At 38.8% G+C, this 27,976-nt stretch overlaps 1 protein-coding gene and 1 pseudogene across 5 annotated transcripts in view; one reads left to right on the forward strand and one right to left on the reverse strand.

The window, feature by feature from the left end:
- Positions 1-27,976, forward strand: part of ITGB3BP (integrin subunit beta 3 binding protein) — a 91,179-nt gene that overhangs the window by 43,842 nt on the left and 19,361 nt on the right. For 4 of the 5 annotated variants that reach the window (XR_009565134.2, XR_009565132.2, XR_009565133.2 and 1 more), the window contains exons 4-6: positions 11,085-11,154; positions 11,753-11,846; positions 27,773-27,839. Coding sequence is in view for 1 of the 5 variants with exons in the window: in XM_030865825.3 (XP_030721685.1) it covers positions 11,085-11,154 (70 nt within the window). In the remaining 4 variants the exon portion in view is untranslated. The remainder of the gene's footprint in view (positions 1-11,084; positions 11,155-11,752; positions 11,847-27,772; positions 27,840-27,976) is intronic. The other variant, XM_030865825.3, reaches the window with a different exon arrangement.
- Positions 1,858-3,317, reverse strand: LOC115858214 (keratin, type II cytoskeletal 8 pseudogene; annotated as a pseudogene).

Consider the following 27,976-nt stretch of genomic DNA (forward strand, 5'->3'; position numbering starts at 1 on the left):
ACGTTGCTTTTCATATCTTGGCTATCATAAATAATGCTGCAGTGAACGTAGGGATGCATATATCCTTTCTAATTAGTGTTTTCATTTTCTTTGGATAAATACCCAGGAGTGGAATTGCTGGGTCATATGGTAGTTCTACTTTTACATTTTTGAGGAACCTTCACACTGTATTCCATAGTGGCTGCACCAATTTACATTCCCACTAACAGTGCACAAGGATTCTCTTTTCTCTACATCCTTGCCAACACTTGTTTTTTCTTGTCTTTTTGATAATAGCCATTCTGACATGTATGAGGTGATTTTGATTTGCATTTCCCTGATGATTAGTCATGTTGAGCATCTTTTCATGTGCCTGCTGGCCATCTGTATGTCTTCTTTGGAAAAATGTCTGTTGAGATCCTCTGCCCATTTTTTAATCAGGTTGTTTGGTTTTTTGATGTTGAGTTGTATAAGTTCTTTATATATTTTGGATATTAACTCCTTACCAGGCATATCATTTGTAAATATCTTCTCCCATTCAGTAGGTGGCCTTTTTGTTGTGTCGATAGTTTGCTTCGCTATGCAAAACTTTTTTGGTTTGATGTAGTCCTGTTTATTTTTGCTTTTGTTTTCCTTGCCTGAGGAGATAATATCAAAAAAAATATTACTTTTTTTTGTTTTGTTTTGCATGTACATTCATTTGTATTATTTTTTTAGATTTGACTTATAAGTGATACCATACAGTATTTGAAATATTTTCATAGGTACTAAAGATCTTTCCAAGAATTTACTAAATCAGTATGCATTTAAACAGTCAGGTACTTTTACCTCTAAAATCGTATTTATTTTACTGTGATATCCTGAGGAACTCACTATTTTCTAGATATTAGTATCAACAATCCCTTGTTGTCAACTCTGAGACAAAAAAATGGGGTTAAATAATGCAAGCTGGAAACTTTAATATACTTTGATTTTTTTTAAAAAAAAATATATATATATATATTTTTTTTTTAAGGAACCAGTTGGTTGCTCTCGTGAAATCCCTTTTTTTTTTCAGCATCTTTATTGGAGTATAATTGCTTTACAATTGTGTTAGTTTCTGCTGTATAACAAAGTGAATCAGTTATACATATACATATATCCCCATATCCCCTCCCTCTTGCGTCTCCCTCCCACCCTCCCTATTCCACCCCACTAGGTGGTCACAAAGCATGGAGCTGATCTCCCTGTGCTATGCGGCTGCTTCCCACTAGCTGTCCATTTTACATTTCGTAGTGTATACATGTCCATGCTACTCTCTCACTTTGTCCCAGCTTACCCTCCCCCTCCCCACGTCCTCAAGTCCATTTTCTACGTCTGCATCTTTATTCCTGTCCTGCCCCTAGGTTCATTAGAACCTTTTTTTTTTTTTAGATTCCATATATATGTGTTAGCATACGATATTTGTTTTTCTCTTTCTGACTTACTTCACTGTATGACAGACTCTAGGTCCATCCACCCCACTACAAATAACTCAATTTTGTTTCTTTTTATGACTGAGTAATATTCCATTGTGTATATGTGCCACATCTTCTTTATCCATTCATCTGTCGATGGACACTTAGCTTGCTTCCATGTCCTGGCTATTGTAAATAGTGCTGCAATATACATTGTGGTACATGACTCTTTTGTGTGTGTGTGTGTGTGTTGGCAGAGCCAGCTGAAGCTTTACTCTTGGATTGGCTTTTAGTTGGGGGCGTGAGCCCAGGCAGTTGACTTCCCCCGGGGTGGGCTAAGGACGGGGCTGAGCCTCAGGTCTCTGGTTCTGACACTCCCCCACACAACTCCTTCTTGCAGGAGCAAGTGAGTGGGGAGGCTGGGAGGGATCGCAGGAGGCTTTCACTTGTTCAGAACGTCAGAGGACTCAGACACCAGCTTCCCATCGTGGGTCTCAATCTTCTTCACAACCACAGTCTTAGAACTGGTACAGCTGAAGGAGCCAGAGCCCCCTCCAGAGCCCAAGCTGGACTGGTAGGAGCTCAGGCTGTAGTTGAGGCGAGGGGTCCCGTAGGCTGAGGTCAGTCCACCTGAATACCCACTGGTGGTCTTGGTGTGGATACTCATGTTCTGCATCCCAGACTCCAGCCGGCTCTCCGTGCCCTCCAGCAGCTTGTGGTAGGTGGCAATCTCCATGTCCAGGGCCAGCTTGATGTTCATCAGCTCCTGGTACTCACGCAGCTGCTGTGCCATGTCCTGCGTGGCAGTTCTCACAGCAGCCTCCAACTCAGCCAGCTTGGCCTGAGCATCCTTGATGGCCGGCTCACCACACTGCTCAGCATCAGCAATGGCAGCCTCCAGGGAAGCCCTCTGGCCTTTGAGGCCCTCAATCTCAGCCTGGAGTCAGTTGATGTTCCGGTTCATCTCAGAAATCTCTGTCTTCGTGTGACGGAGGTCATCCCCGTGCTTCCCAGCCAATGTCTGCAGCTCCTCATACTTGATCTGGTACATGGTCTCAGCCTCGGCCTGGCTGCGGTTGGTGATATCGTCATACTGGGTCTTGACCTCGGCGATGATGCCGTCCAGGTCCAGAGAGTGGCTGTTGTCCATGGACAGCACAACGGAGGTGTCAGAAATCTGCGGCTGCCTCTCCTCTCCATACAGTTGCCTGTAGAAGTTGATGTATTCAGTCAGCCCTTCCAGGTGGGACTCCAGCTCTACCTTGTTCATGTAAGCTTCATCCACATCCTTCTTGATGATGACACATTCATTCTCCATGTCTGTGTGCTTTTGGATCTCTTCCTTGTACTTGGTCTTGAAGTCCTCCACCAGCCCCTGCATGTTGCCAAGCTCCACCTCCAGCTTCAGCTTCACCTGGGCCACGGTTTCCAACTGATGCCAGAGGTTGTTGATGTAGCTTTCAAACATGTTGTCTGTGTTGCTCTGGGCTGTCTTCTGCTGCTGCAGGAGGTTCCATTTGGTCTCCAATATCTTATTCTGCTGCTCCAGGTGTCGCACCTTGTCGATGAAGCAGGCAGATTTGTTGTTCAGAGTCTTGATCTGCTCCTTCTCCTGGGTGCGCATGGCCTAGATGTTAGGGTCCACCTCCAGCTTGAGGGGGCTCAGCAGGCTCTGGTTCACTGTGACAGCTGTGATGCCCCCCAAACCCAGGGCCCCGCCATAACCTCGAGCCAGACTCATGCTGGTGCCCAGGCCACCCCGGAAGTTGCTGCTGCTGCCCACCCAGGAGAAGGCCGAGGAGCTGATGTGGGCACCGACCCACTGGTATAGGAGCGGCTGCTGAAGGACCGGGGGCTGGAGGTGGACACCTTGTAGAACTTCTGGGTCACCCTGATGGACATGGTGGAGGCTGGAGTGGAGGCGAGGAGGCCGAAGCAGACAGAGACTCGAGGAGTTGAGAAGCTGCTTCTCCCATGACTCTTTTTGAATTATGGTTTTCTCCAGGTATATGCCCAGTAGTGGGATTGCTGGGTCATATGATAGTTCTATTTTTAGTTTTTTAAGGAACCTCCATACTGTTCTCCATAGTGACTGTATCAATTTACATTCCCACCAACAGTGCAAGAGGGTTCCCTTTTCTCCACACCCTTCCCAGCATTTATTGTTTGTAGATTTTTTGGACAGCCATTCTGACTAGTGTGAGGTGATACCTCATTGTAGTTTTAATTTGCATTTCTCTAATGATTAGTGATGTTGAGCATCCTTTCATGTGTTTGTTGACAGTCTGATATCTTCTTTGGAGAAATGTCTGTTTAGGTCTTCTGCCCATTTTTGGATTGGGTTGTTTCTATTTTTGATATTGAGCTGCATAAGCTGCTTGTGTATTTTGGAGATTAATCCTTTGTCAGTTGCTTCATTTGCAAATATTTTCTCCCATTCTGAGGGTTGTCTTTTCATCTTGTTTATGCTTTCCTTTGCTGTGCAAAAGCTTTGAAGTTTCATTAGGTCGCATTTGTTTATTTTTATTTTTATTTCCATTTCTCTAGGAGTTGGGTCAAATAGGATGTTGCTGTGATTTATGTCATAGAGTGTTCTGCCTATATTTTCCTCTAAGAGTTTGATAGTGTCTGGCCTTACATTTAGGTCTTCAATCCATTTTGAGTTTATTTTTGTGTATGGTGTTAGGGAGTGTTCTAATTTTATTCTTTTACATGTAGCTGTCCAGTTTTCCCAGCACCACTGACTGAAGAGGCTGTCTTTTCTCCATTGTATATTCTTGCCTCCTTTATCAAAGATAAGGTGACCATGTGTGCATGGGTTTATCTCTGGGCTTTCTGTCCTGTTCCAGTGATCTGTATTTCTGTTTTTGTGCCAGTACCATACTGTCTTGATTATTGTGCTTTGTAGTATAGTCTGAAGTCAGGGAGGCTGATTCCTCCAGCTCCGATTTTCTTTCTCAAGATTGCTTTGGCTATTTGGGGTCTTTTGTGTTTCCATACAAATTGTGAAATTTTTTATTCCAGTTCTGTGAAAAATGGTTTTGGTAGTTTGATAGGGATTGCATTGAAACTGTAGATTGCTTTGGGTAGTAAGTCATTTTCACAATGTTGATTCTTCCAATCAAGTGGTATATCTCTTCATCTGTTTTTATCATCTTTAACTTATTTCATCAGTGTCTTACAGTTTTCTGAGTATAGGTCTTTTACCTTCTTAGGTAGGTTTATTCCTAGTTATTTTATTCTTTTTGTTGCAATGGTAAATGGGAGTGTTTCCTTAATTTCTCTTTCAGATTTTTCATCATTAGTGTATAGGAATGCAAGAGATTTCTGTGCATTAACTTTGTATCCTGCTCCTTTACCAAATTCATTGATTAACTTTAGTAGTTTTCTGGTAGCATCTTTAGGACTCTCCATGTATAGTATCATGTCATCTGCAAACAGTGACAGTTTTACTTCTTCCTTTCCAATTTGGATTCCTTTTATTTCTTTTTCTTCTCTGATTGCTGTGGCTAAAACTTCCAAAACTGTGTTATATAATAGAGGTAAGATTGGGCAACTTGTCTTGTTCCTGATCTTAGTGGAAGTGGTTTCAGATTTACACCACTGAGAATGATGTTGGCCATGGATTTGTCATATATGGCCTTTGTTTTGTTGAGGTAAGTTCCCTCTATGCTTACTTTCTGGAGAGTTTTTATCATAAATGGGTGATGAATTTTGTAGAAAGCTTTTTCTGTATCTATTGAGATTATCATATGGTTTTATCCTTCAATTTGTTAATATTGTGTATCACACTGATTGATTGGCCTATATTGAAGAATCCTTGCATTCCTGGGATAAACCCCACTTGATCATGGTGTATGATCCTTATAATGTGCTGTTGGATTCTCTTTGCTAGTATTTTGTTGAGGATTTTTGCATCTATGTTTATCAGTGATATTGGCCTGTAGTTTTCTTTGTTTGTGAGATCTTTGTCTGGTTTTGGTATCAGGGTGATGGTGGCCTGGTAGAATTTGTTGGGGAGTGTTCCTCCCTTTGCTATATTTTGGAAGAGTTTGAGAAGGATAGGTGTTAGCTCTTCTCTAAACGTTTGATAGAATTTGCCTGTGAAGCCATCTGGTCCTGGGCTTTTGTTTGTTGGAAAATTTTTAATCACAGTTTCAATTTCAGTGATTGTGACTGGTCTGTTTATACTTTGTTTCTTCCTGATTCAGTCTCAGAAGGTTGTGCTTTTGTAAGAAATTGTCCATTTCTTCCAGGTCGTCCCTTTTATTGGCATATAGTTGCTTGTAGTAATCTCCCATGATCCTTTGTATTTCTGCAGTGTCAGTTGTTACTTCTCCTTTTTCATTTCTAATTCTGTTGATTTGAGTCTTCGCACTTTTCATTTTGATGAGTCTGGCTAATGGTTTATCAATTTTGTTTATCTTCTCAAAGAACCAGCTCTTAGTTTTTTTTTGTTTTTGTTTTTGTTTTTGTTTTTTTTTGAGGTATGCGGGCCTCTCACTGTTGTGGCCTCTCCCTCTCCGGGGCACAGGCTCCGGACGCGCAGGCTCAGCTGCCATGGTTCAGGGGCCATGGCTCAGGGGCCCAGCCACTCCGCAGCATGTGGGATCTTCCCGGACTTGGGCACGAACCCGTGTCCCCTGCATCGGCGGGTGGACTCTCAACCACTGCGCCACCAGGGAAGCCCACCAGCTCTTAGTTTTATTTATCTTTGCCATTGTTTCCTTCATTTCTTTTTCATTTATTTCGGATCTGATCTTTATGATTTCTTTCCTTCTTCTAAATTTGGGGTTTTATTGTTCTTGTTTCTCTCATTGTTTTAGGTGTAAGCTTATATTGTTTATTTGAGATTTTTCTTGTTTCTTGAGGGAGGATTGTGCTGCTCTAAACTTCCCTCTTAGAACTGCTTTTGCTGCATCCCATAGGTTTTGGGTCATTGTGTTTTCATTGTCATTTGTTTCTAGGTTTTTTTGTTTAGAACTTCATGTTTGTTAAAACCTTTTTTTAAAAAAATTATTTTATTTTATTTTATTTATTTTAGGCTGTGTTGGGTCTTCGTTGCTACACGCGAGCTTTCTCTGGTTGCGACAAGCAGGATCTACTCTTCATTGTGGTGTATGGGCTTCTCACTGCGGTGGCATCTCTTGTTGCGGAGCACAGGCTCTAGTTGCACAAGCATCAGTAGCTGTGGCTCGTGGGCTCAGTAGTTGTGGCTCACGGGCTGTAGAGCACAGGCTCAGTAGTTGTGGAACACAGCACAGGCTTAGTTGCTCCACAGCATGTGGGATCTTCCCAGACCAGGGCTTCAACCCATGTCCCCTGCATTGGCAGGTGGATTCTTAACCACTGCACCACCAGGGAAGCCCTGTTTCTGGGTATTTTTTGATTTCCTCTTTGATTTCTTCAGTGATCTCTTGGTTATTTAGTAGTGTATTGTTTAGCCTCCATGTGTTTGTATTTTTTACTGTTTTTTTCCTGTACTTGATATCTAGTCTCATAGCATTGTGATTGGAAAAGATACTTGATATGATTTCAATTTTCTTAAATTTACCAAGGCTTGATTTGTGACCCAAGATATCATCTATCCTGGAGAATGTTCCATGAGCACTTGAGAAGAAAGTGTATTTTGTTGGTTTTGGATGGAATGTCCTATAAATATAAATAAAGTCCATCTTGTTTACTGTGTTATTTAAAGCTTGTGTTTCTTCTGTATTTATTTTCATTTTGGATGATCTGTCCATTGGTGAAAGTGGGGTGTTAAAGTCCCCCAGTATGATTGTGTTACTGTCCATTTCCCCTTCTGTGGCTGTTAGCATTTGCCTTATGTATTGAGGTGCTCCTATGTTGGGTGCATAAGTATTTACAATTGTTATATCATCTTCTTGGATTGATCCCTTGATCATTATGTAGTGTCCTTCTTTGTCTCTTCTAATAGTCTTTATTTTAAAGTCTATTTTGTCTGATATGAGAATTGCTACTCCAGCTTTCTTTTGATTTCCATTTGCATGGAATATCTTTTTCCATTCCCTCACTTTCAGTCTGTATGTGTCCCTAGGTCTGAAGTGGGTCTCTTGTAGACAGCATGTATACAGGTCTTGTTTTTGTATCCATTCAGCCAGTCTGTGTCTTTTGGTTGGAGCATTTAATCCATATACATTTATGGTAATTATCAATAAGTATGTTCCTATTACCATTTTCTTAATTGCTTTGGGTTTGTTATTGTAGGTCTTTTCCTTCTCTTGTGTTTCCTGCCTAGAGAAGTTCTTTTAGCATTTGTTGTAAAGCTGGTTGCTGGTGCTGAATTCTCTTAGCTTTTGCTTGTCTGTAAAGTTTTAATTTCTCCATCAAATCTGAGATCCTTGCTGGGTAGAGTAATCTTGGTTGTAGGTTTTTCCCTTCTATCACTTTAAATATGTCCTGCCACTCCCTTCTGGCTTGTAGAGTTTCTGCTGGAAGATCAGCTGTTAACCTTATGGGGATTCCCTTGTATGTTATTTGTTGCTTTTCCCTTGCTGCTTTTAATAGTTTTTCTTTGTATTTAATTTTTGTTTTGTTTTGTTTTTGCGGTATGCGGGCCTGTCACTGTTGTGGCCTCTCCCATTGCGGAGCACAGGCTCCGGCGCGCAGGCTCAGCGCCCATGGCTCACGGTCCTAGCCGCTCCACGGCATGTGGGATCTTCCCGGACCGGAGCACGAACCCGCGTCCCCTGCATCGGCAGGCGGACTATCAACCACTGTGCCACCAGGGAAGCCCTGTATTTAATTTTTGATAACTTGATTAATAGGTGTTTTGGTGTGTTTCTCCTTGGATTTATCCTGTATGGGACTCTCTGTGCTTCCTGGACTTGATTGACTATTTCCTTTCCCATATTAGGGAAGTTTTCAACTATAATCTCTTCAACTATTTTCTCAGTCCCTTTCTTTTTCCCTTCTTCTTCTGGGACCCCTAGAATTCGAATGTTTGTGCGTTTAATGTTGTCCCAGAGGTCTCTGACACTGTCCTCAATTCTTTTCATTTTTTTTCTTTATTCTGCTCTGCAGTAGTTATTTCTACTATTTTATCTTCCAGGTCACTTATCCATTCTTTTGCCTCAGTTATTCTGCTATTGATTCCTTCTAGAGAATTTTTAATTTCATTTATTGTGTTGTTCATCATTGTTTGTTTGCTCTTTATTTCTTCTAGGTCCTTGTTAAACGTTTCTTGTATTTTCTCCATTCTATTTCCAAGATTTTGGATCATCTTTACTGTCATTACTCTGGATTCTTTTTCAGGTAGACTGCCTATTTCCTCTTCATTTGTTTGGTCTGGTGGATTTTTACCTTGCTCCTTCATCTGTGTATTTATTTCTCTGTCTTCTCATTTTGCTTAACTTACTGTGTTTGGGGTCTCCATTTTGCAGGCTTCAGGTTCTTAGTTCCCATTGTTTTTGGTGTCTGCCCCCAGTGGGTAAGGTTGGTTCAGTGGGTTGTGTAGGCTTCCTGGTGGAGGGGACTGGTTCTGGTGGATAAGCCTGGATCTTGTCTTTCTGGTGAGCAGGACTGCATCCAGTGGTATGTTTTGGAGTATCTGTGAACTTTTGAGTTTAGGCAGCCTCTCTGCTAATGGGTGGGGTTGTGTTCCTGTCTTGCTAGTTGTTTGGCATGGGGTGTCCAGCACTGTAGCTTGTTGGTCATTGAGTGGAGCTGGGTCTTAGTGTTGAATTGGCGATCTCTGGGAGAGCTCTTGCCGATTGATATTATGTGTGGCTGTGAGGTCTCTGGTGGTCCAATGTCATGAACTCGGCTCTCCCACCTCAGGGCTCGGGCCTGACACCCGGCCAGAGCACCAAGACCCTGTCAGCTACATAGCTCAGAAGAAAGGGGAGGAAAAAAAAGAAAGTAAGAAAAAATAATTTTTTTAATGAAATAAAATAAAGTTACTAAAATTGAAAATTTTTTAAATTATTAAAATAAGAAAGGTAATTAAGAAAAAAGAAGAGAGCAGCAAAATCAGTAAACAAATCTACCAAAGATAACAAGTGCTGAAAACTAAGATAAACATAAAAATCAGAAACTCGTCAGTCACATACAGCAAACCCCAAGTCTGTAGTTGCTTCCAAAGTCCACTGCCTCAATTTTGGGATGATTTGTTGTCTATTCAGGTATTCCACAGATGCAGGGACATCAAGTTGATTGTGGAGATTTAATCCGCTACTCATGAGGCTGAACAGAGAAATTTCCCTTTCTCTTCTTTGTTCGCACAGCTCCTAGGGTTCAGCTTTGGATTTGGCCCTGCCTCTGCATGTATGTCGCCCTCTGGCATCTGTTCTTTGCCCAGAAAGGAGGGGGTTAAAGGAACAGCTGATTTGGGGGCTCTGGCTCACTCAGGCTGTGGGGAGGGAAGGGTACAGAATGTGTGGTGAGCCTGGGGTGGCAGAGGCCAGCATGACGCTGCAACAGCCCGAGGCATGCCATGTGTTCTCCTGGGGAAGTTGTCCCTGGATCATGGGACCCTGGCAGTGGTGGGCTGCACAGGCTCCCTGCGGCATGGGTGTGGATATTGACCTGTGCTTGCACACAGGATTCTTGGTGACTGCAGCAGCAGCGTTAGTGTTTCATGCCTGTGCCTGGTGTCCGGGCTGATAGCCGTGGCTTGCACCTGTCTCTGAAGTTCATTTAGTCAGTGCTCTGAATCTCCTCTCCTTGCGCACCCCGAAACAATGGTCTTTTGACTCTTAGGCAGTTCCAGACTTTTCCTGGACTCCCAGCTAGCTGTGTTGCACTAGCCCGCCTCAGGCTGTGTTCACACAGCCAACCCCAGTCCTCTCCCTGGGATCTGACTTGTGAAGCCGAAGCCAAAGCTCCCAGCCCCACCTGCCCTGGTGGGTGAGCAGACAAGCCTCTTGGGCTGTTGAGTGCTGTCGGCATTGACCCTCTGTGCGGGAATCTCTCTGCTTTGCCCTCTGCACCCCTGTTGCTGTGCTCTCCTCCGTGGCTCCGAAGCTTACCCCTGGCACGCCCTGTCTCCGCCAGTGAAGGGGCTTCCTAGTGTGTGGAAACTTTTCCTCTTTCACAGCTCCCTCCCAGAGGTGCAGGTCCTGTCCCTATTCTTTTGTCTCTGTTTTTTCTTTTTTCTTTTGCCCTACCCAGGTACGTGGGGAATTTCTTGCCTCTTGGGAAACTTGAGGTCTTCTGCCAGCGTTCAGTAGGTGTTCTGTAGGAGTTGTTCCACGTGTAGATGTATTTCTGATGTATTTGTGGGTAGAAAGATGATCTCCATGTCTTACTCCTCTACCATCTTGAGGGTCCCTCCTCATGAAAATATTTGATGAAAAACTAATGTATTTTAAACTAGTTATATTATCAAAGTGGGTTTATCTAGTTTTTCTTTTTAATATACCAAGCCCCAGTGGAAATTTTATTCAAAAGATTATTTCTTCTATATAATGTAATCATGAATAAAACATTAGGAGACTGGCAAATTAAAAAAAAAACTACCTATTGAAAAGTTATCCACAATAGTGAAAAAATTTTCTCGTAACAAATTTCAGGATACTTTTTCTTTACCTACTCTTCTTTCATTTGTCAACCCTTTTATTTTCTGTTGAAAAGTTGGTGATTTAAATTCTATTTAAAATTTGACAGTTTTTGCCTTAACTTTACATTCTTTTTATTGCACACATATAGGAAAGAGGAAAAACTGGAATCACCTCAGTATAACCAAAAGAAAGGAATCTACTACAGAAGACAATGATGAGTAAGTTCGTTGTTGCTGAAATAATATACTCGTGTGTCTTAAAAGAAAAAGGTCATATTTGTTAAAGTGATGATTTAAGATAAATCATTTCTTTGCAGAAATGAATGGTTTATACCTGAGTAGAAGTATTTTTTCTTAAAGAAGTAAAATTCTTTATTTATGATGTGTTTTGCCATGTTCATATGATGGTGATATATGATACCTTTATTTTAATACCCATTTAGCCCAGTTTCCCCAGCCTATGCTTAAGAGACTAGCTTAGGGTAAAACTGAGGGAAACACCCTCTTTGGATTTACATGGATGGACAAGTAATACATTGTCTTGGAACATAATTGCTGGTTCAAGAGCTAGGAATACAGTGAAGCCAGCAGAGTAAGGAATCTAGAGGAACCTAGAAGGCTTATCGGCCATCGGTTATTTTCATATTGGCCTGTCAAGGGTGCCTTGAATGAAGTCATTATGTGTAAAAGGCTACTGCCTATGTATTCTGGGAAGAATATTTATATCTATCCACTGAGGCTGGAAAAATTGAAATAAGCAGAACAGGGGGTTCAAGTTTTAAAGTACTTCATATGTTCAGCTCATTTACCTTTCCAGCTGTATCTTCTGTGTGCCATACAATATGATGGATGGATGGGTAAAGATGAGGAAAATGAAACATCTACCCATTGGGAGCTTATGGTCTCATGTTGTAAGTTAATATATCTACTCTAACTTAGAAATGGGTTATGGGTTATGTTTCGAAATGTTATTTATTTATTTATTTAAATTGAAGTATAGTTGATTTACACTGTTGTGTTAGTTTCAGGTGTACAGCAAAGCAATTCAATTTTATATACATATATATGTGTGTGTGTGTGTGTATATGTTATTACAACCTATAGGTTATTACAAGATATTGAATATAGTTCCCTGTGCTATACAGTAGGCCCTTGTTGTTTATTTTATATTGAGTAATGTGAATCTGTTAATCCCAAACTGCTAATTTATCCCTCCCTTCCCCCCACTTTTCCCTTGGTATCCATAAGTTTGTTTTCTATGTCTGTGAGTCTGTTTCTGTTTTGTAAGCAAGTTCATTTGTATCATGTTTTTTTAGATTCCACATATAAGTCATATCATATGATATTTGTATTTCTCTGTCTGACTAACTTTACTTAGTATCATCTCTAGGTCCTTTCATGTTGCTGCAAATGGCATTATTTCATTCTTTTTATGGCTGAGTAATATCCCATTGTGTATATACACCACACCTTGTTTATCCATTCATCTGTCAATGGACATTTAGGTTGCTTTGGTGTCTTGGCTATTGTAAATAGCACTGCAATGAACATTGGGGCTCATGTATCCTTTCAAGCCATGTTTTTATCTGTATATATGTCCAGGAGTGGGATTGCTAGATCATATGGTAGCTCCATTTTTAGTTTTTTAAGGAACCTCCATACTGTTCTCCATAGCAGCTGTACCACTTTACATTCCCACCAACAGTGTAGGAGGGTTCCCTTTTCTCCACACCCTCGCCAGCATTTATTATTTGTAGACTTTCTGATGATGGCCATTCTGACCAGTGTGAGATGCTTTCTTATTGTAGTTTTGATGTGCATTTCTCTAGTAATTAGCGATGTTGAGCATCTTTTCATGTGCCTCTTCGTCATCTGTATGTCTTCTTTGGAGACATGTCTATTTAAGTCTTCTGCCCATTTTTTGATTGGGTTGTTTGTTTTTTTGTTATTGAGCCACATGAGCTCTTTGCAAATTTTGGAGACTAATCCCTTGTTGGTCGCATTGTTTGCAAATATTTTCTCCCATTCTGTGGGTTGTCTTTTCGTATTGCTTATCGTTTCCTTTGCTGTGCAAAAGCTTTTAGGTTTAATTAGGTCCCATTTGTTTAATTTAGTTTTTATTTCCATTACGCTAGGAGTCAGCTCAAAAAAAGATACTGCTGCGATTTATGTCAAAGAGTGTTCTGCCTGTGTTTTCCTCTGTGAGTTTTATAGTATCCAGTCTTACATTTAGATCTTTAATACATTTTAGTTTTGTATATGGTGTTAGAGAATGTCCTAATTTCATCTTTTTACATGTAGTTGTTCGGTTTTCTCATCACCACTCATTGAAGAGACTGCCTTTTCTCCATTGTATATTCTTGCCTCCTTTGTTGTAGATTAATTGATCATAAGTGTGTGGGTTTATTTCTGGTCTCTCCTGTTCCATTGATCTATGTGTCTGTTTTTGTGCCAGTACTATACTGTTTTGATGACTGTAGCTTTACAGTATAGCCTGAAGTCAGGGAGCCTGCTTCCTCCAGCTCCATTCTTTCTCAGGATTGTTTTGGCTCTTCAGAGTCTTTTGTGTTTCCATACAAATTTTTAAATTACTTGTTCTAGTTCTGTGAAAAATGCTATTGGTAATTTGATAGGGATTGCTCTGAATCTGTAGATTTCCTTGGGTAGTATGGTCATTTTAGCAATATTGAGTCTTCCAATCCAGGTGTACGGTATGTGTTTCTGTTTGTGTCATCTTCAGTTTCTTTCATCAGAGTCTTATTGTTTTTGGAGTACAGGTCTTTTTCCTCCTTTGGTAGGTTTATTCCTAGGTGTTTTATTCTGTTGGATATGCTGGTAAATGGGATTGTTTAATTTCTCTTTCATTGTTAGTATATAGAAATGCAACAAATTTCTGTATATTAATTTTGTATCCTGCAACTTTACCAATTTATTGATGAGCTTTAGTAGTTTTATGGTGGCATCTTTAGGATTTTCTAGGTATAGTATCATGTCATCTGTAAACAGTGACAGTTTTACTTCTTTTACTTCATTTCCAATTTGGATTACTTTTATTTGTTTTTCTTCTCTGATTGCTGTGGCTAGGACTTCCAAAATTATGTTGAATAAAAGTGGCAAGAGAGGGCATCCTTGTCTTGTTCCTGATCTTAGAGGAAATGCTTCCAGCTTTTCACTGTTGAGTATGATATTAGCTGTGGGTTTGTCATATGTGGCCTGTATTATGTTGAGGTATATTCCCTCTACGCCCACTTTCTGGAGAATTTTTATCATAAATGGATGTTGAATTTTATCAAAAGCTTTTTCTGCATCTATTGAGATGATCACATGCTTTTTATTATTCATTTATTAATGTGTTTCATGTTGATTGATTTGCTGATATTGAAAAATCCTTGCATCCCTGGGATAAATTCCACTTGATCATGATGTATGATCCTTTTAATGTATCATTGGATTTGGTTTGCTTATATTTTGTTGAAGATATTTACATGTGTGTACTGGCATGTAATTTTCTTTTTTTGTGATATGTTTGTCTGGTTTTGGTATCAGAGTTACACTGACTTCATAGAATGAGTTCAGAAGTGTTCCTTCCTCTGCAATTTTTTGAATGGTTTCAAAAGGGTCAGTTTTAACTCTTGTCCAGATGTTTGGTAGAATTTGCCCATGAAGCCATCTGATCCTGGACTTTTGTTTTTTGGTAGTTTTTAAATTACTGTTTCAATTTCAGTAGTTGTGATTGGTCTGTTCATATTTTCTATTTCTTTCTGGTTCAATCTTGGGTCTGAGTGTTTTTTAAATCATTTGAGTGAACCTTAGAATGCATTTTCCATAGAAATTGTGTTGTTATTTGTGGTTATAACCTCAAGTCAGGGCTACAAGTCTATTTTTTTCATAATGTAGGTGAAGTATAGTATTAATCAGTAGTAGTCTAGATAAAAAGATATGGGGAGTGCCACTTAGAGTACAGTAGGGACAAAGGGAAGAGTTTTCTCAAAGAGGTGTCCTTCTTTGACAGCTTCATCTATCACCTGTACCCCTTTATCTGTTTTTATAGCTGCTTTCCCTAGCCATACTCCCCCCAGTTCCAAATATTTTCATGTGCCCTATCCCACAGATATTTTTGTTGTCAATTACCATTCCTCCTTCCTCTAACCAAAGTTCCAATTTCCTTGGTGAAACCAATCTCAACTAGATATTAAGTGAGAAGCATTATTTTTTTGTTTAACTCATTTAATATATTTTGAAAGAGACAGTAGATGTACATAATAAGAACTCAAACTGTACAAAGGGATATATAGAAAGCAAGTGGCAAGTAACAATTTTTGAATCACATATAATCTTGTGTTTGAAAGCAGTTACCTGCTAAACCAAATTAATCTCTGATACAGTTGTATGAAGTATAACAAACTTAGAAGTAAAAGTAGACAGGAAATGAGAACGTATTTTTGGACAGTAGTGATACCATGTAAGCAAACCAGACTTACCTGTTGCTTTCCCCTGAATCAGCTCCACTCAAGCTATCCTAAGTTTTCATGGTGTTTTTCCTTTTTTCTTCTGAACCCATCAATCTGCTTACAGCTTAACATTTTTTTTTAACTTTTTATTTTATATTGGAGTATAGTTGATTAACAATGTTGTGTTAGTACAACAGAGTGATTCAGTTATACATATACACAGTAGCTCCCATAGCAGTGAGCTTTCAAGTAGCAAGGGAGGAGCAAGAAACTTTGTTATGGGTCACTTAGGAATTTGCCAGTATTTATTTAATTTCCCTCAATATTTGTTTCTAAAGATCCCTGTTATTTATGTATATCACTCCATGACTTGGTGTTAGAATTAATGAATTTAAGTACAAGCCAAGATATCTTACAATGTATAAAAATTATGTGTTTCTGATTGTTTTTTTCCACCCATCATAAAATTACTCAGACCTAGTCAATAGAGCTGTTTTATTAGCTTTAGTAATAAGCTCTTTATTTATTCCATTTGTTTAGATTTGTTTTATTATTTTGTAAGACCATTCCAAAGACTTGGATTTTTTAAAACCTGAAATTAAACTGAACATTTTGTATTTTTAGATCAATTTTAAATGATTATTACATTTTATGTTTTGTTTTGGCAATTGCATTAGGTTGTGGTTTTCCAGAGAAACAGAACCAATAGCAAATGTACATACATATAGTAATATAATAATAACAATAAAAATTATTACTGATGTAATAATTATTAATTAATAATAGATTAATAATGAATTATATATACAATTACCTATATAGATAGATTTATTATGAGGAATTGACTCATACAATTATGGAGGTTAAGTCCTACCATGTACCATCAGCAAGCTGGAGGTCCAGGAAAGCCAGTGGTATAATTTCAGTCTAAGACTAAAGGCCTGACGACCAGGGAAGCCAATGGTGTAAAATCTCAGTTCAAGGGCAGAAGAGCAATATCCCAGCTAAAGCAGGCAAGCAGGGAACCCATCCTCCCTTCCTCTGCTTTTTCTTCTATTCAGACCCTCAGTGGATTGTATGATGCCCACCCACATTGGGGAAGGCAATTTACTGAGCCAGTATTAATTACTAAGACGGTTGCATAGCAGTGATTTTCTAATCCCATCATTCTTTCTGTTAACTGGCCTTTTTGAAAGTCATGAGTTCATAGTGATATAGTGTCTTTCCTTGCCTTCCCCCTTTCCATATTTGCACTCCTTTTCAAACAGTAGACCTCTGACTTCTATTAGCAGCAGTCCATTTGCACACTTGCTTATTCCTACAGTATATACAAAATGGTTTCAAAATTCCTGACCTGCTAAAAACAAACCTGCAAAAGCATTTTTGTTTGCATTCTTTTTTGTCTTTAGTTTGAAGGTATATAGTCAAATTACTGTGTTCAGAACTACTTGGATTAGTTCTCCATATGAAGAATTAGTCAGTCATTTGAAGTAGTTAGGTTAGCTTGTTGATGTTTATATGCAATTTTGATATTTTTTTCTCATCCTTTTTTATTTTTGTTTTTTGACTGTGTAAAACAACTGATGTGGTTCCAAAAGTCAAAACTTTACAAAAAAGTATACATAGAGATGTGTTACTATTCCCTGCTGCATTCCTTCTGTGTAGTCCCTATAAGTAACCAAATTAATTAGTTTCTGGTTTACCTTTCATATGTTTATTTTTATAAAATTAAGCCATTTCATTTATTTTATCTCATTTCTCTTCTTATACAAAGATGGCATACAATTTATACTCTTTCATACTTCGCTCTTTCCACTTACAAATATGTCCTGAAATCACTGCCTGTTAATCGACTTGGCAAGTTTTAAATGTAAGAATTCTCCAGCAGGAAAATATAGTTCCATGTTTTAGGTAAATTTTTTTTCCCCAGAAAACAAGCAATTAGTGACATGTCAATAAAGCTCAATATGTCAATAAAATTTGTTTATAAATTAAACAAACACCTACACACTAATATTTCATGTGAACTTCTATATTCTTTATTCTCTAAAAGGAAAATATATAATTCACTGCCATTGGTTTGTCTTCCTCTTTGCAAATTTTTGCTGCTGCTGGCACTGCTACAAAAAATGCAGTAATGGTGACTGTCCTTCTATAAAGTTTGTTTTCATATAATTGTAGGTTTGTCATTTTGAGAAGTAAAACATAGATCATATGTACCCTTTTCCCACTTTCCTGACATGATAACATCTTCCAAAGCTGTAGTACAATATCAGAACCAGGAAATTGATGATACAATGCACCAATCTTTATTCAGTTTTCTAAATTTTACAATATATATTCATTTGTATATATGTGTATATGTTCTGTGCAATTTTATCACATATGTAGGTTCACGTATCCACCACCACAGTCAAGATACAGAATAGTTCTGTCACCACAAGGATCCCTCCTGCTGTATAAAGTGTATTTTTAATCACTGGTTTATTCTCTTATAGGCAGAAGAGTAACTTTTATTTCTATACTAATCCAAATAAGACCTTTTTAAAAGTAATGTTACACCAGAAATGGGTTTTGTTTTTTATCTATACAATTTAATTTTGGCAAGTAACCACATTTCAGAATTCTAATTTTCTCTTTACTGTATTTTAAGTATTTAATCAAAGAGCAAGAATACTGACTTATGGATCATTTTCTGCTTAAATGAGGGTCTCTGGGGGTAAGTTAGTTGAAAATGTTTATCAAAAGCTTAGGATGAAGATATAGTTATGCCTATATTCTGTAGGTGATCAAATACTAAGAGGGAAACCAGTATTTACTTTTATTTTCAACTGTTTAAAATTCTTGAAAGGAAAGAATGAAAACTTTCCTCCAAACATCAGTAACAAGACAACCATGGTCACTTTCCCCACTGGTATTCAATATTTTACTGAAAATTCTAGCCAGAGCAATTAGATAAGAAAAAGAATGAAAAGGCATCCAACTGGAAAAGAAGAAATAAAACTATCTCTATTTGCAGATGACATGATCCTATAGAGAGAGACTCCCGAAGAATGCACAAGAAACTGCTAGTATTAATAAACAAATTCAGCAAAATTACAGGGTATATGATCAACACACAAAAATCAATTGTGTTTCTATACACCTGCAGTAAACAATTTGAAAAGGAAATGAAGGAGGCAATTCTATTTACAGTAGCATTTAAAAGAATAAAATACCTAGGAATAAGTTTAACCAAAGAGGTGAAGGACTTGTACACTGGAAACTGCGAAGTATTGCTGAGAGAAATTATAGAAGACCTAAATAAATGGAAAGACAGCCTGTGTTCATGGGCAGAAGATTTAATTTGTTAACATGTCAATACCTCTACCCAAAGTGATCTACAGATTCAGTGTAATGCCTATCAAAATTCTACACCATGTACAAAAATTATTCAGTCATAAAAAGCAATGAGGTTCTGATACATGCTACAAACACAATGAACCTTGAAAGCATATTGTAAGTGAAATAAGCCAAATGCAAAAGGACAAACATTATACAATTCCAATTATATGCAATATCTAGAATAGACAACTTCAAAGAGACAGAAAGTAGATCAGAGATTACCAGAGGCTAAGGGTTATTGCTTAGTGTTACAGAGTTTCTGTTTGTGGTAATAGAAGTTTTGAAAATAGATAGTAGTGATGGTTGTACGATGTTGTGAATGTAACTAGTACCACTGAATTGTACACTTTAAAATGATGAAAATGGCAAATCTTATATATATTTTGCCACAATAAGAAAAAAATTTTTCCATTTAAAACCAGCTACAGGGACTACTTGAATATGCATTGTCTGGCAAGAAAGCAGAGTAGAAGGATGTGAACTCACGCCTTCTTACAAAAACATCAAAATCACAACTAACTGCTGAACAACCATCAACAAAAAATGCTACCAAAAAAGATACCGTACATCCAAAGACAAAGAATATGCCACAACAAGATGGTAGGAAGGGCACAATCACGATAAAATCAAATTCTAAACCTTCCTGGTGGGTGACCCACAAACTGGAAAATAATTATACCACAGAAGTTCTCCCACAGGAGTGGAAGTCCTGAGCCCCATGTCAGGCTTCCCAGCCTGGGGGTCTGGCAAAGGGAGGAGAATCTGGCTTTGAAGACCAATGGGTTTTGATCACAGGAATTCCACAGGACTGGGGGAAACAGAAATTCCACTCTTGCAGGGCATACACAAGGTCTCATGCACCAGGAGCCAGGGAAAAAAAGCAGTAACCTCATAAGAGACTGGGCCAGACCTACCTGCTAGTGTTGGAGTGTCTCCCGCCAAGGCGGGGGGGGGTGGCTGTAGCTCACTGCAGGGACAAAGACACTGGCAGCAGCAGTTCTGGCAAGTACTTATTACCATGCGCCCTCCTGGAGGTCGCCATTTCCTCCCCAAGGCCTAGCCCCACCCAACAGCCCATAGGTTCTAGTGCTGGGACACACTAGGCCATACAACCAACAGGGCAGGAATGTAGCCCCACCTACCAGCAGTCAGGCTGCTTAAAGTCTTCCTGAGCACTGCCCTGCCCACAAGAGGGCAAGAACCAATAAACCTACCTAAGGAGACAAAAGACATGTAGTCTGAAAGCTATAAGAAGCTGATGAAAGAAATCAAAGGTGGCATAAACAGATGGAAATATATACCACGTACTTGGATTGGAAGAATCGATATTGTCAAAATGATTAAACTATCCAAGGCAATCTACAGATTCAGTGCAATCCCTATCAAATTACCAATAGCATTTTTCACAGAACTAGAATCAAAAAATCTTAAAATTTGTATGGAGACACAAAAGACCCTGAATAGCCAAAGCAATCTTTTTTGTGTGTGTGTGGTACATGGGCCTCTCACTGTCGTGGCCTCTCCCGTTGCGGAGCACAGGCTCCAGACGCGCAGGCCCAGCGGCCATGGCTCATGGGCCCAGCCGCTCCGTGACATGTGGGATCCTCCCGGACTGGGGCACGAACCCGCACCCCTCGCATCGGCAGGCGGACTCTCAACCACTGCACCACCAGGGAAGCCCCAAAGCAATCTTGAGAAAGAAAAACAGAGCTGGAGGAATCAGTCTCCCAGACTTCAGACTATACTACAAAGGTACAGTCATCAAAGCAGTATAGTACTAGCACAAAAACAGAAATATAGGTCAATGGAACAGGATAGAAAGCCCAGAAATAAACCACACACTTATAGTCGATTAATCTATGACAGAGGAGGCAAAACTATACAATGGAGGAAAGATATCTCTTCAATAAATGGTGCTGGGAAAACTGGACAGCAACATATAAAAAAATGAAATTAGGACGTTCTCCAACACCATATACAAAAATAAACTCAAAATGGATTAAAGACCTAAATGTAAGACTGGGTACTATAAAACTCACAGAGGAAAACACAGGCAGAACACTCTTTGACATAAATTGCAGCAATATCTTTTTTTGAGCTGACTCCTAGCGTAATGGAAATAAAAACTAAAATAAACAAATGGGACCTAATTAAACATAAAAGCTTTTTCACAGCAAAGGAAACCATAAACAATATGAAAAGACAACCCACAGAATGGGAGAAAATATTTGCAAACAATGCGACCAACAAAGGATTAGTCTCCAAAATTTACAAAGAGCTCATGTGGCTCAATAACAAAACAAACAACTCAATCAAAAAATGGGCAGAAGACCTAAATAGACATTTCTTCAAAGAAGACATACAGATGACCAAGAGACACATGAAAAGATGCTCAACATCACTAAATACTAGAGAAATGCACATCAAAACTACAATGAGAAAGCACCTCACACTGGTCAGAATGGCCATCATCAGAAAGTCTACAAATAATAAATGCTGGAGAGGGTGTGGAGAAAAGGGACCCTCCTACACTGTTGGTGGGAATGTAAAGTGGTACAGCTGCTATGGAGAACAGTATAGAGGTTCCTTAAAAAACTAAAAATAGAGCTACCATATGATCTAGCAATCCGACTCCTGGGCATATATCCCGAGAAAAACATGGCTTGAAAGGATACATGCGCCACAGTGTTCATTGCAGTGCTATTTACAATAGCCAAGACGTGGAAGCAACCTAAATGTCCATTGACAGATGAATGGATAAAGTAGGTGTGGTACATATATACAATGGAATATTACTCAGCCATTAAAAAGAATGAAATAATGCCATTTGCAGCAACATGGATGGACCTGGAGATTATCATACTAAGTGAAGTAAGTCAGACAGAGAAAGACAAGTATCATATGAAATTGCTGATATGCAGAAACTAAAAAAAAATGATACAAATGAACTTATTTATAAAACAGAAACAGACTCACAGACCTAGAGAGAGAACTTATGGTTACCAGGGCAGAAGGGTAGGAGGGAGGGATAGATTGGGAATTTGAGACTGACATGTACACACTGCTATATTTAAAATGGATAACCTTGGTCAGCTAATCTATGACAGAAGAGGCAAGGATATACAATGGAGAAAAGACAGTCTCTTCAGTAAGTGGTGCTGGGAAAACTGGACGGCTACATGTAAAAGAATGAAATTAGAACACTCCCTAACACCATACACAAAAATAAAATGGATTAGAGAACTAAATGTAAGACCAGACACTATAAAACTCTTAGAGGAAGATATAGGAAGAACACTCTTTGACATAAATCACAGCAAGATATTTTTGGATCCACCTCCTAGAGTAATGGAAATAAAAACAAAAATAAACAAATGGGACCTAATGAAACTTAAAAGCTTTTGCACAGCAAAGGAAACCATAAACAAGACGAAAAGACAGCCCTCAGAATGGGAGAAAATATTTGCAATCGAATCAATGGACAAAGGATTAATCTTCAAAATATATAAATAGCTCATGCAGCTCAATATTAAAAAAACAAACAACCCAATCCAAAAATGGGCAGAAGACCTAAATAGACATTTCTCCAAACAAGACAGCACATTAAAAGCTGCTCAACATCACTAATTATTAGAGAAATGCAAATCAAAACTACAGTGAGGGGCTTCCCTGGTGGCGCAGTGGTTGAGAGTCCGCCTGCTGAAGCAGGGGACACGGGTTCGTGCCCCGGTCCGGGAGGATCCCACGTGCCACAGAGCGGCTGGGCCCGTGAGCCATGGCCGCTGAGCCTGCGCGTCCAGAGCCTGTGCGCCGCAACGGGAGAGGCCACAGCAGTGAGAGGCCCACGTACCAAAAAAAAAAAAAAAAAAAAATCTACAGTGAGGTAGGCTTCCCTGGTGGTGCAATGGTTAAGAATCCACCTGCCAATGCAGGGGACATGGGTTCAAGCCCTAGTCTGGGAAGATCCCACATGCTGCGGAGCAACTAAGCCCAGGCGCCACAACTCCTGAGCCTGCACTCTAGAGCCCGTGAGCCACAACTACTGAAGCCCACACGCCTAGAGCCTGTGCTCCGCAACAAGAGAAGCCACCACAATGAGAAGCCCGTGCATGGCAACAAAGAGTAGCCCCCGCTCGCCGCAACTAGAGAAAACCCACGCACAGCAACAAAGACCCAAAGCAGCCAAAAATAAATTAAATAAATAAATAAATTTATAAAAAACAAACAAAACTACAATGAGGTATCACCTCACACCAGTTAGAATGGGCATCATCAGAAAATCTACAAACAACAAATGCTGGAGAGGGTGTGGAGAAAAGGGAACCATCTTGCACTGTTGGTGGGAATGTAAATTGATACAGCCACTATGAAGAACAGTATGGAGGTTCCTTAAAAAACTAAAAATAGAATGACCATATGACCCAGCAATCCCACTACTGGGCATATACCCAGAGAAAACCATAATTCAAAAAGACACATGCACCCCAATGTTTATTGCAGCACTGTTTACAATAGCCAGGTCGTGGAAGCAACCTAAATGCCCATTGACAGACGAATGGATAAAGATGATGTGGTACATATATACAGTGGAATATTACTCAGCCATAAAAAGGAACGAAATTGGGTCATTTGTTGCTGCGACGTGGTTGGATCTAGAGACCGTCATACAGAGTGAAGTAAGTCAGAAAGAGAAAAACAAATATCGTATATTAGCACATATATGTGGAACCTAGAAAAATGGTACAGGTGAATTGGCTTGCAGGGCAGAAATTGAGACACAGATGTAGAGAACAAACGTATGGACACCAAGGGGGGAAAGCGGCGGGGGTGGGGGTGGGGGTGTGATGAATTGGGCGATTGGGATTGACATGTATACACTGATGTGTATAAAATGGATGACTAATAAGAACCTACTGTATAAAAATATAAATAAAATTTAAAAATTAAAAATAAAATAGATAACCCACCAGGACCTACTGTATAGCACAGGGAACTCTGCTCAGTATTCTGTAATAACCTAAATGGGAAAAGAATTTGAAAAAGAATAGATGCATGTGTATGTATAACTGAATCACTTTGCTGTAAACCTGAAACTAACACAACATTGTTAATCAACTATACTCCAAAATAAAATTTAAAAAGAGAAAAACAGCTACAGGAACAGCTAAAGAAAACCTTCCTGAGAAAGCTTTTGCAAATATAATGGAATAAATAGACCTAAATACAGAAAAAAATTATTTTGATAAGAAATGTCCAATTTTTTATATTGTCCAGATTTTTCATTTAACCAGTCTTTCTTCAGAGAAAAATACCATTAATTAATTTTGATGTGCATAAGAATCTCCTGGAAAACGTATTTCTAGGCCCCATCTAGTGATATTCTTGATTAGTAGATCTTGAATGCAGCCTATTTTTTAAAAAGTTGTATCTTTACCAGTCTCACCAAGGAATTTTGATGCCAGTGGTGAGTTACACTTTGGGAAATATTATTATAAACATAGGTCAGAAACACCTCAGTTCAGCATCTTTTCATGTGCCAGTTGGACATCTGTGTCTTCTTTGAAAAAAATGTCTATTCAGCTTCTCTGCTCATTTTTTAATCAGTTTTTTGTTGTTGTTGAGTTATATGCGTTCTTTATATATTTTGGATATTAACCCCTTATTGAATATATGATTTGCAAATATCTTCTCACATTCAGTAGGCTGCATTTTCATTTTGTTGATGGCTTCCTTTGGTGTGCAGAAGCTTTTTAGTTTGATGTAGTCCCATTGATGTATTTTTGCTTTTGTTTCCCTTGCCAGAGAAGATATATCTAGAAAGATATTGCTAAGACTGATGTCAAAAGAGTATACTGTCTGATACACAGTTGGTGGGAATGTAAATTGGTGTAGCCACTTTGGAAAACAGTATGGCGATTCCTCAGAAAATTAAGAATAAGACTACCATAGGATCCAGTTATCCCATTTCTGAGTATTTAACCAAAGAATACAAAAATACTAGTTCAAAAAAATATATGCACCCTAATGTTTATTACAGCATTATTTTACAGTAGCCAAGCTATAGAAATAACTTAAGTGCCCATCAGTGGATGAATGGATAAAGAAGATGTGGCATAGCATATATATATACAATGGAATACTACTCAGCCATAAAATAAAAAGATGAAGTCTTGCCATTTGTGATAACATGGATGGACCTTGAGGGTATATGGTAAGTGAAATAAGTCAGAGAAAGACAAATACAACATGATTTCACTCATATGTGGAATATAAAAGACAGAGAAACAAAAAAACAGAATAAATGAACTAAACAAAACAAACATGTAGATACAGAGAACAGAGTAGTGGTTACCAGAAGGGAGGGGACAGAGGGAGGGCAAAATGGATAAAGGGAATCAACTGTATGGTGACAGATGGAAACTAAATTTTTGGTGGTAAGCACACTATAGTGTATACAGAAGTGGAAGTATAAGGTTGTACACATGAAACATATAATTTTATAAACCAATATTACCTCAAAATAAAGAGAAAAAAAAACACCTGGGTTCAAGTCCTGACTGTGCTCCTTATTGTGTACCCTTGAATAATTAAATAATTTATTTGTGCTTCAGTTTCCATACCAATAAAATGGAGATAATATTTACCACAGAGAGTTGCTTTTTTGTTGTTGTTGTTTTAATTTATTTACTTTTATTTATTTTTGGCTGTGTTGCGTCTTCGTTGCTACGCATGGGCTTTCTCTAGTTACGGTGAGCAGGGGCTACTCTTCGTTGCAGTTCGCGGGCTTCTCATTGCAGTGGCTTCTCTTGTTGCGGAGCATGGGCTCTAGGCGTGCCGGCTTCAGTAGTTGTGGCTTGTGGACTCTATAGTTGTGGCTCGCGGGCTCTAGAGCACAGGCTCAGTAGTTGTGGTACACGGGCTTAGTTGCTCCACGGCATGTGGGATCTTCCTGGACCAGAGTTCGAACCCGTGTCCCCTGCATTGGCAGGCGTATTCTTAACCACTGCACCACCAGGGAAGTCCCCAGAGAGTTGTTTTAAAGATTAAACAGGATACAGCTTGTAAAGTAATAAATACAATGCCTTGTATTTGGAAAGAGCTCAAAAAATGTTAGCAATATATTTCATTTTTATAATCCAGCTATCATCATCCAAAATAATTTAGATTAATAGAGTTAGGTAAGTAGAGGTTCAGTGATGGATTAACCTTTTTCTGTATAAGACTTTTTTTTTAACATCTTTATTGGAGTATAATTGCTTTACAATGGTGTGTTAGTTTCTGCTTTATAACAAAGTGAATCAGCTATACATATATCCCCACATCTCCTCCCTCTTGCGTCTCCCTCCCACCCTCCCTATCCCACCCCTCTAGGTGGTCACAAAGCACCCACCTGATCTCCCTGTGCTATGCAGCTGCTTCCCACTAGTTATCTATTTTACATTTGGTAGTGTATATATAATATTGTGAGAATGAAGAAAAACTTGTTCATTAAACTTATTGTGGTAATCGTTTCATTATGTAGGAAGGTCAAATCATTATGCTGTACACCTTATACTTAAATAGTGCTGCATGTCAGTTATATCTCAATAAAATTGAAAGAAAAATTAAAATAAATTTTATAAAAAGAAAATCTTGAGGATTTTATCCCTGTTATGTACATGCAGTTCTCAGGTTTCTTGAGATTTTATAAAAATACAGTCTCTTATGGGTAGTGACTTTCAGATAAGTTTTTAGTAATGGAATTAATTAAGAGTTCACTTGTGGCCTTTGAGAGTATAGTGTTAGTAGAGGAGTAAGGCAGAAATCTGAATATTTGAATTTAATTTCAGGATGGAGGAAGTGGAGATTGATCTAGACCATTATTTTGAGCAATGGTTTGTAAAAGAGAGAATATTCATTATGTAAAAGAGTTAAAAGCATCAGGGGCCCAGCAAAATCATATATGTACTTGTAATATTGACCATCAGTAGTGCTGTAAGTTTTCTCTAGCACTCACAGCTTGGGCCAGGAATGAAGAAAACAAATAGGTAGGAAATCCAGGATTACGTATTAGACACCCATGTGTGTGGCAGAAGGTTAAGGGACTGAGAAAATTTTCTTATTCTTCAAGTTTTTTCCAGCTTAATTGAAGTATAATTGGCAAATAAAATATATATATTTAAAGTGTATAACGTGATGATTTGATATATGTATACATTGTGAAATAATTATGACAGTAAGGTTAATTAACATATTTACCATCTCACATAGTTACCTTGTTTTCTTGGTGGTGAGAATGCTTAAGATCTACTCTTCTTATCAATTTGAAGTATACAATATAGTATTTTTTAACTATAGCTACCATGCTGTACATGAGATCCCCAGAACTTATTCATCTTATAAATGAAGACTTGTACACTTTGACCAGCATCTCCCTGTTTCCCCCACCCAGCTTTCTCAGTGATGCAACAAACATGAACTATGAAGTCTATGATTAGAAGGACGTAAAAGCAAGAAAAAAATAAAAGATGAGCATATTTCACTTGGATCTAGGAATGGATGTTTAATGGACTAGGTCTTTTTTATTTTATTCATTGATCCATCAAATAATATCTACCATACTACAGACACCATGCTAGGTAACTTGGTTTATAACGTAAACAAGTAGAGCCTGTCCTTGCCTTCATGGAACTTACAGTCTGGTGAGGAAGACAGATGCCAAACAATTGGAAGTTACAGAAAGGGGGAAATCAGGATCTTTAAAGACCATTATGGCTTTTAGACGTTTCTCCTCTTCTCTCACTACACCCACAGTGCCTGCACAGTTAATACAGTAGGCACCATGAGTCGCATGCTAGGGAATCTTGAAGACATTAGTGGGCTCCTGTCCTATCTCCTTTGCCTCCCTTCTTCCACATCTAGAATGGCACAGCAACAGCTGAGTTAATGCTTGCTAACCACCTCTATCAGCAATTTTTAGTCAGACCCACCAATTTAACGATAGTTTCTCCTTATTCTTTTAGTTCTCCCCTCAGAATATATCTGAGGAACTTTATGGAGAAAAGGAAAATGATGAAGCTAAATTTGAAGGTAAGAATGGAAAATAATTGAAAGCAGTCAAGATGGGAAAAAAACAGAATTGGAGCAGAATGATAGTTTTGAAAGTTACATTACATATGACTTGCTTGAAACTGAAGAAATTTCTGTGGAAGAAATTTAAAGTATAA

This window comes from Globicephala melas, chromosome 1 (genome assembly GCF_963455315.2).
Source record: "Globicephala melas chromosome 1, mGloMel1.2, whole genome shotgun sequence".
Taxonomy (NCBI): Eukaryota; Metazoa; Chordata; class Mammalia; order Artiodactyla; family Delphinidae; genus Globicephala; species Globicephala melas.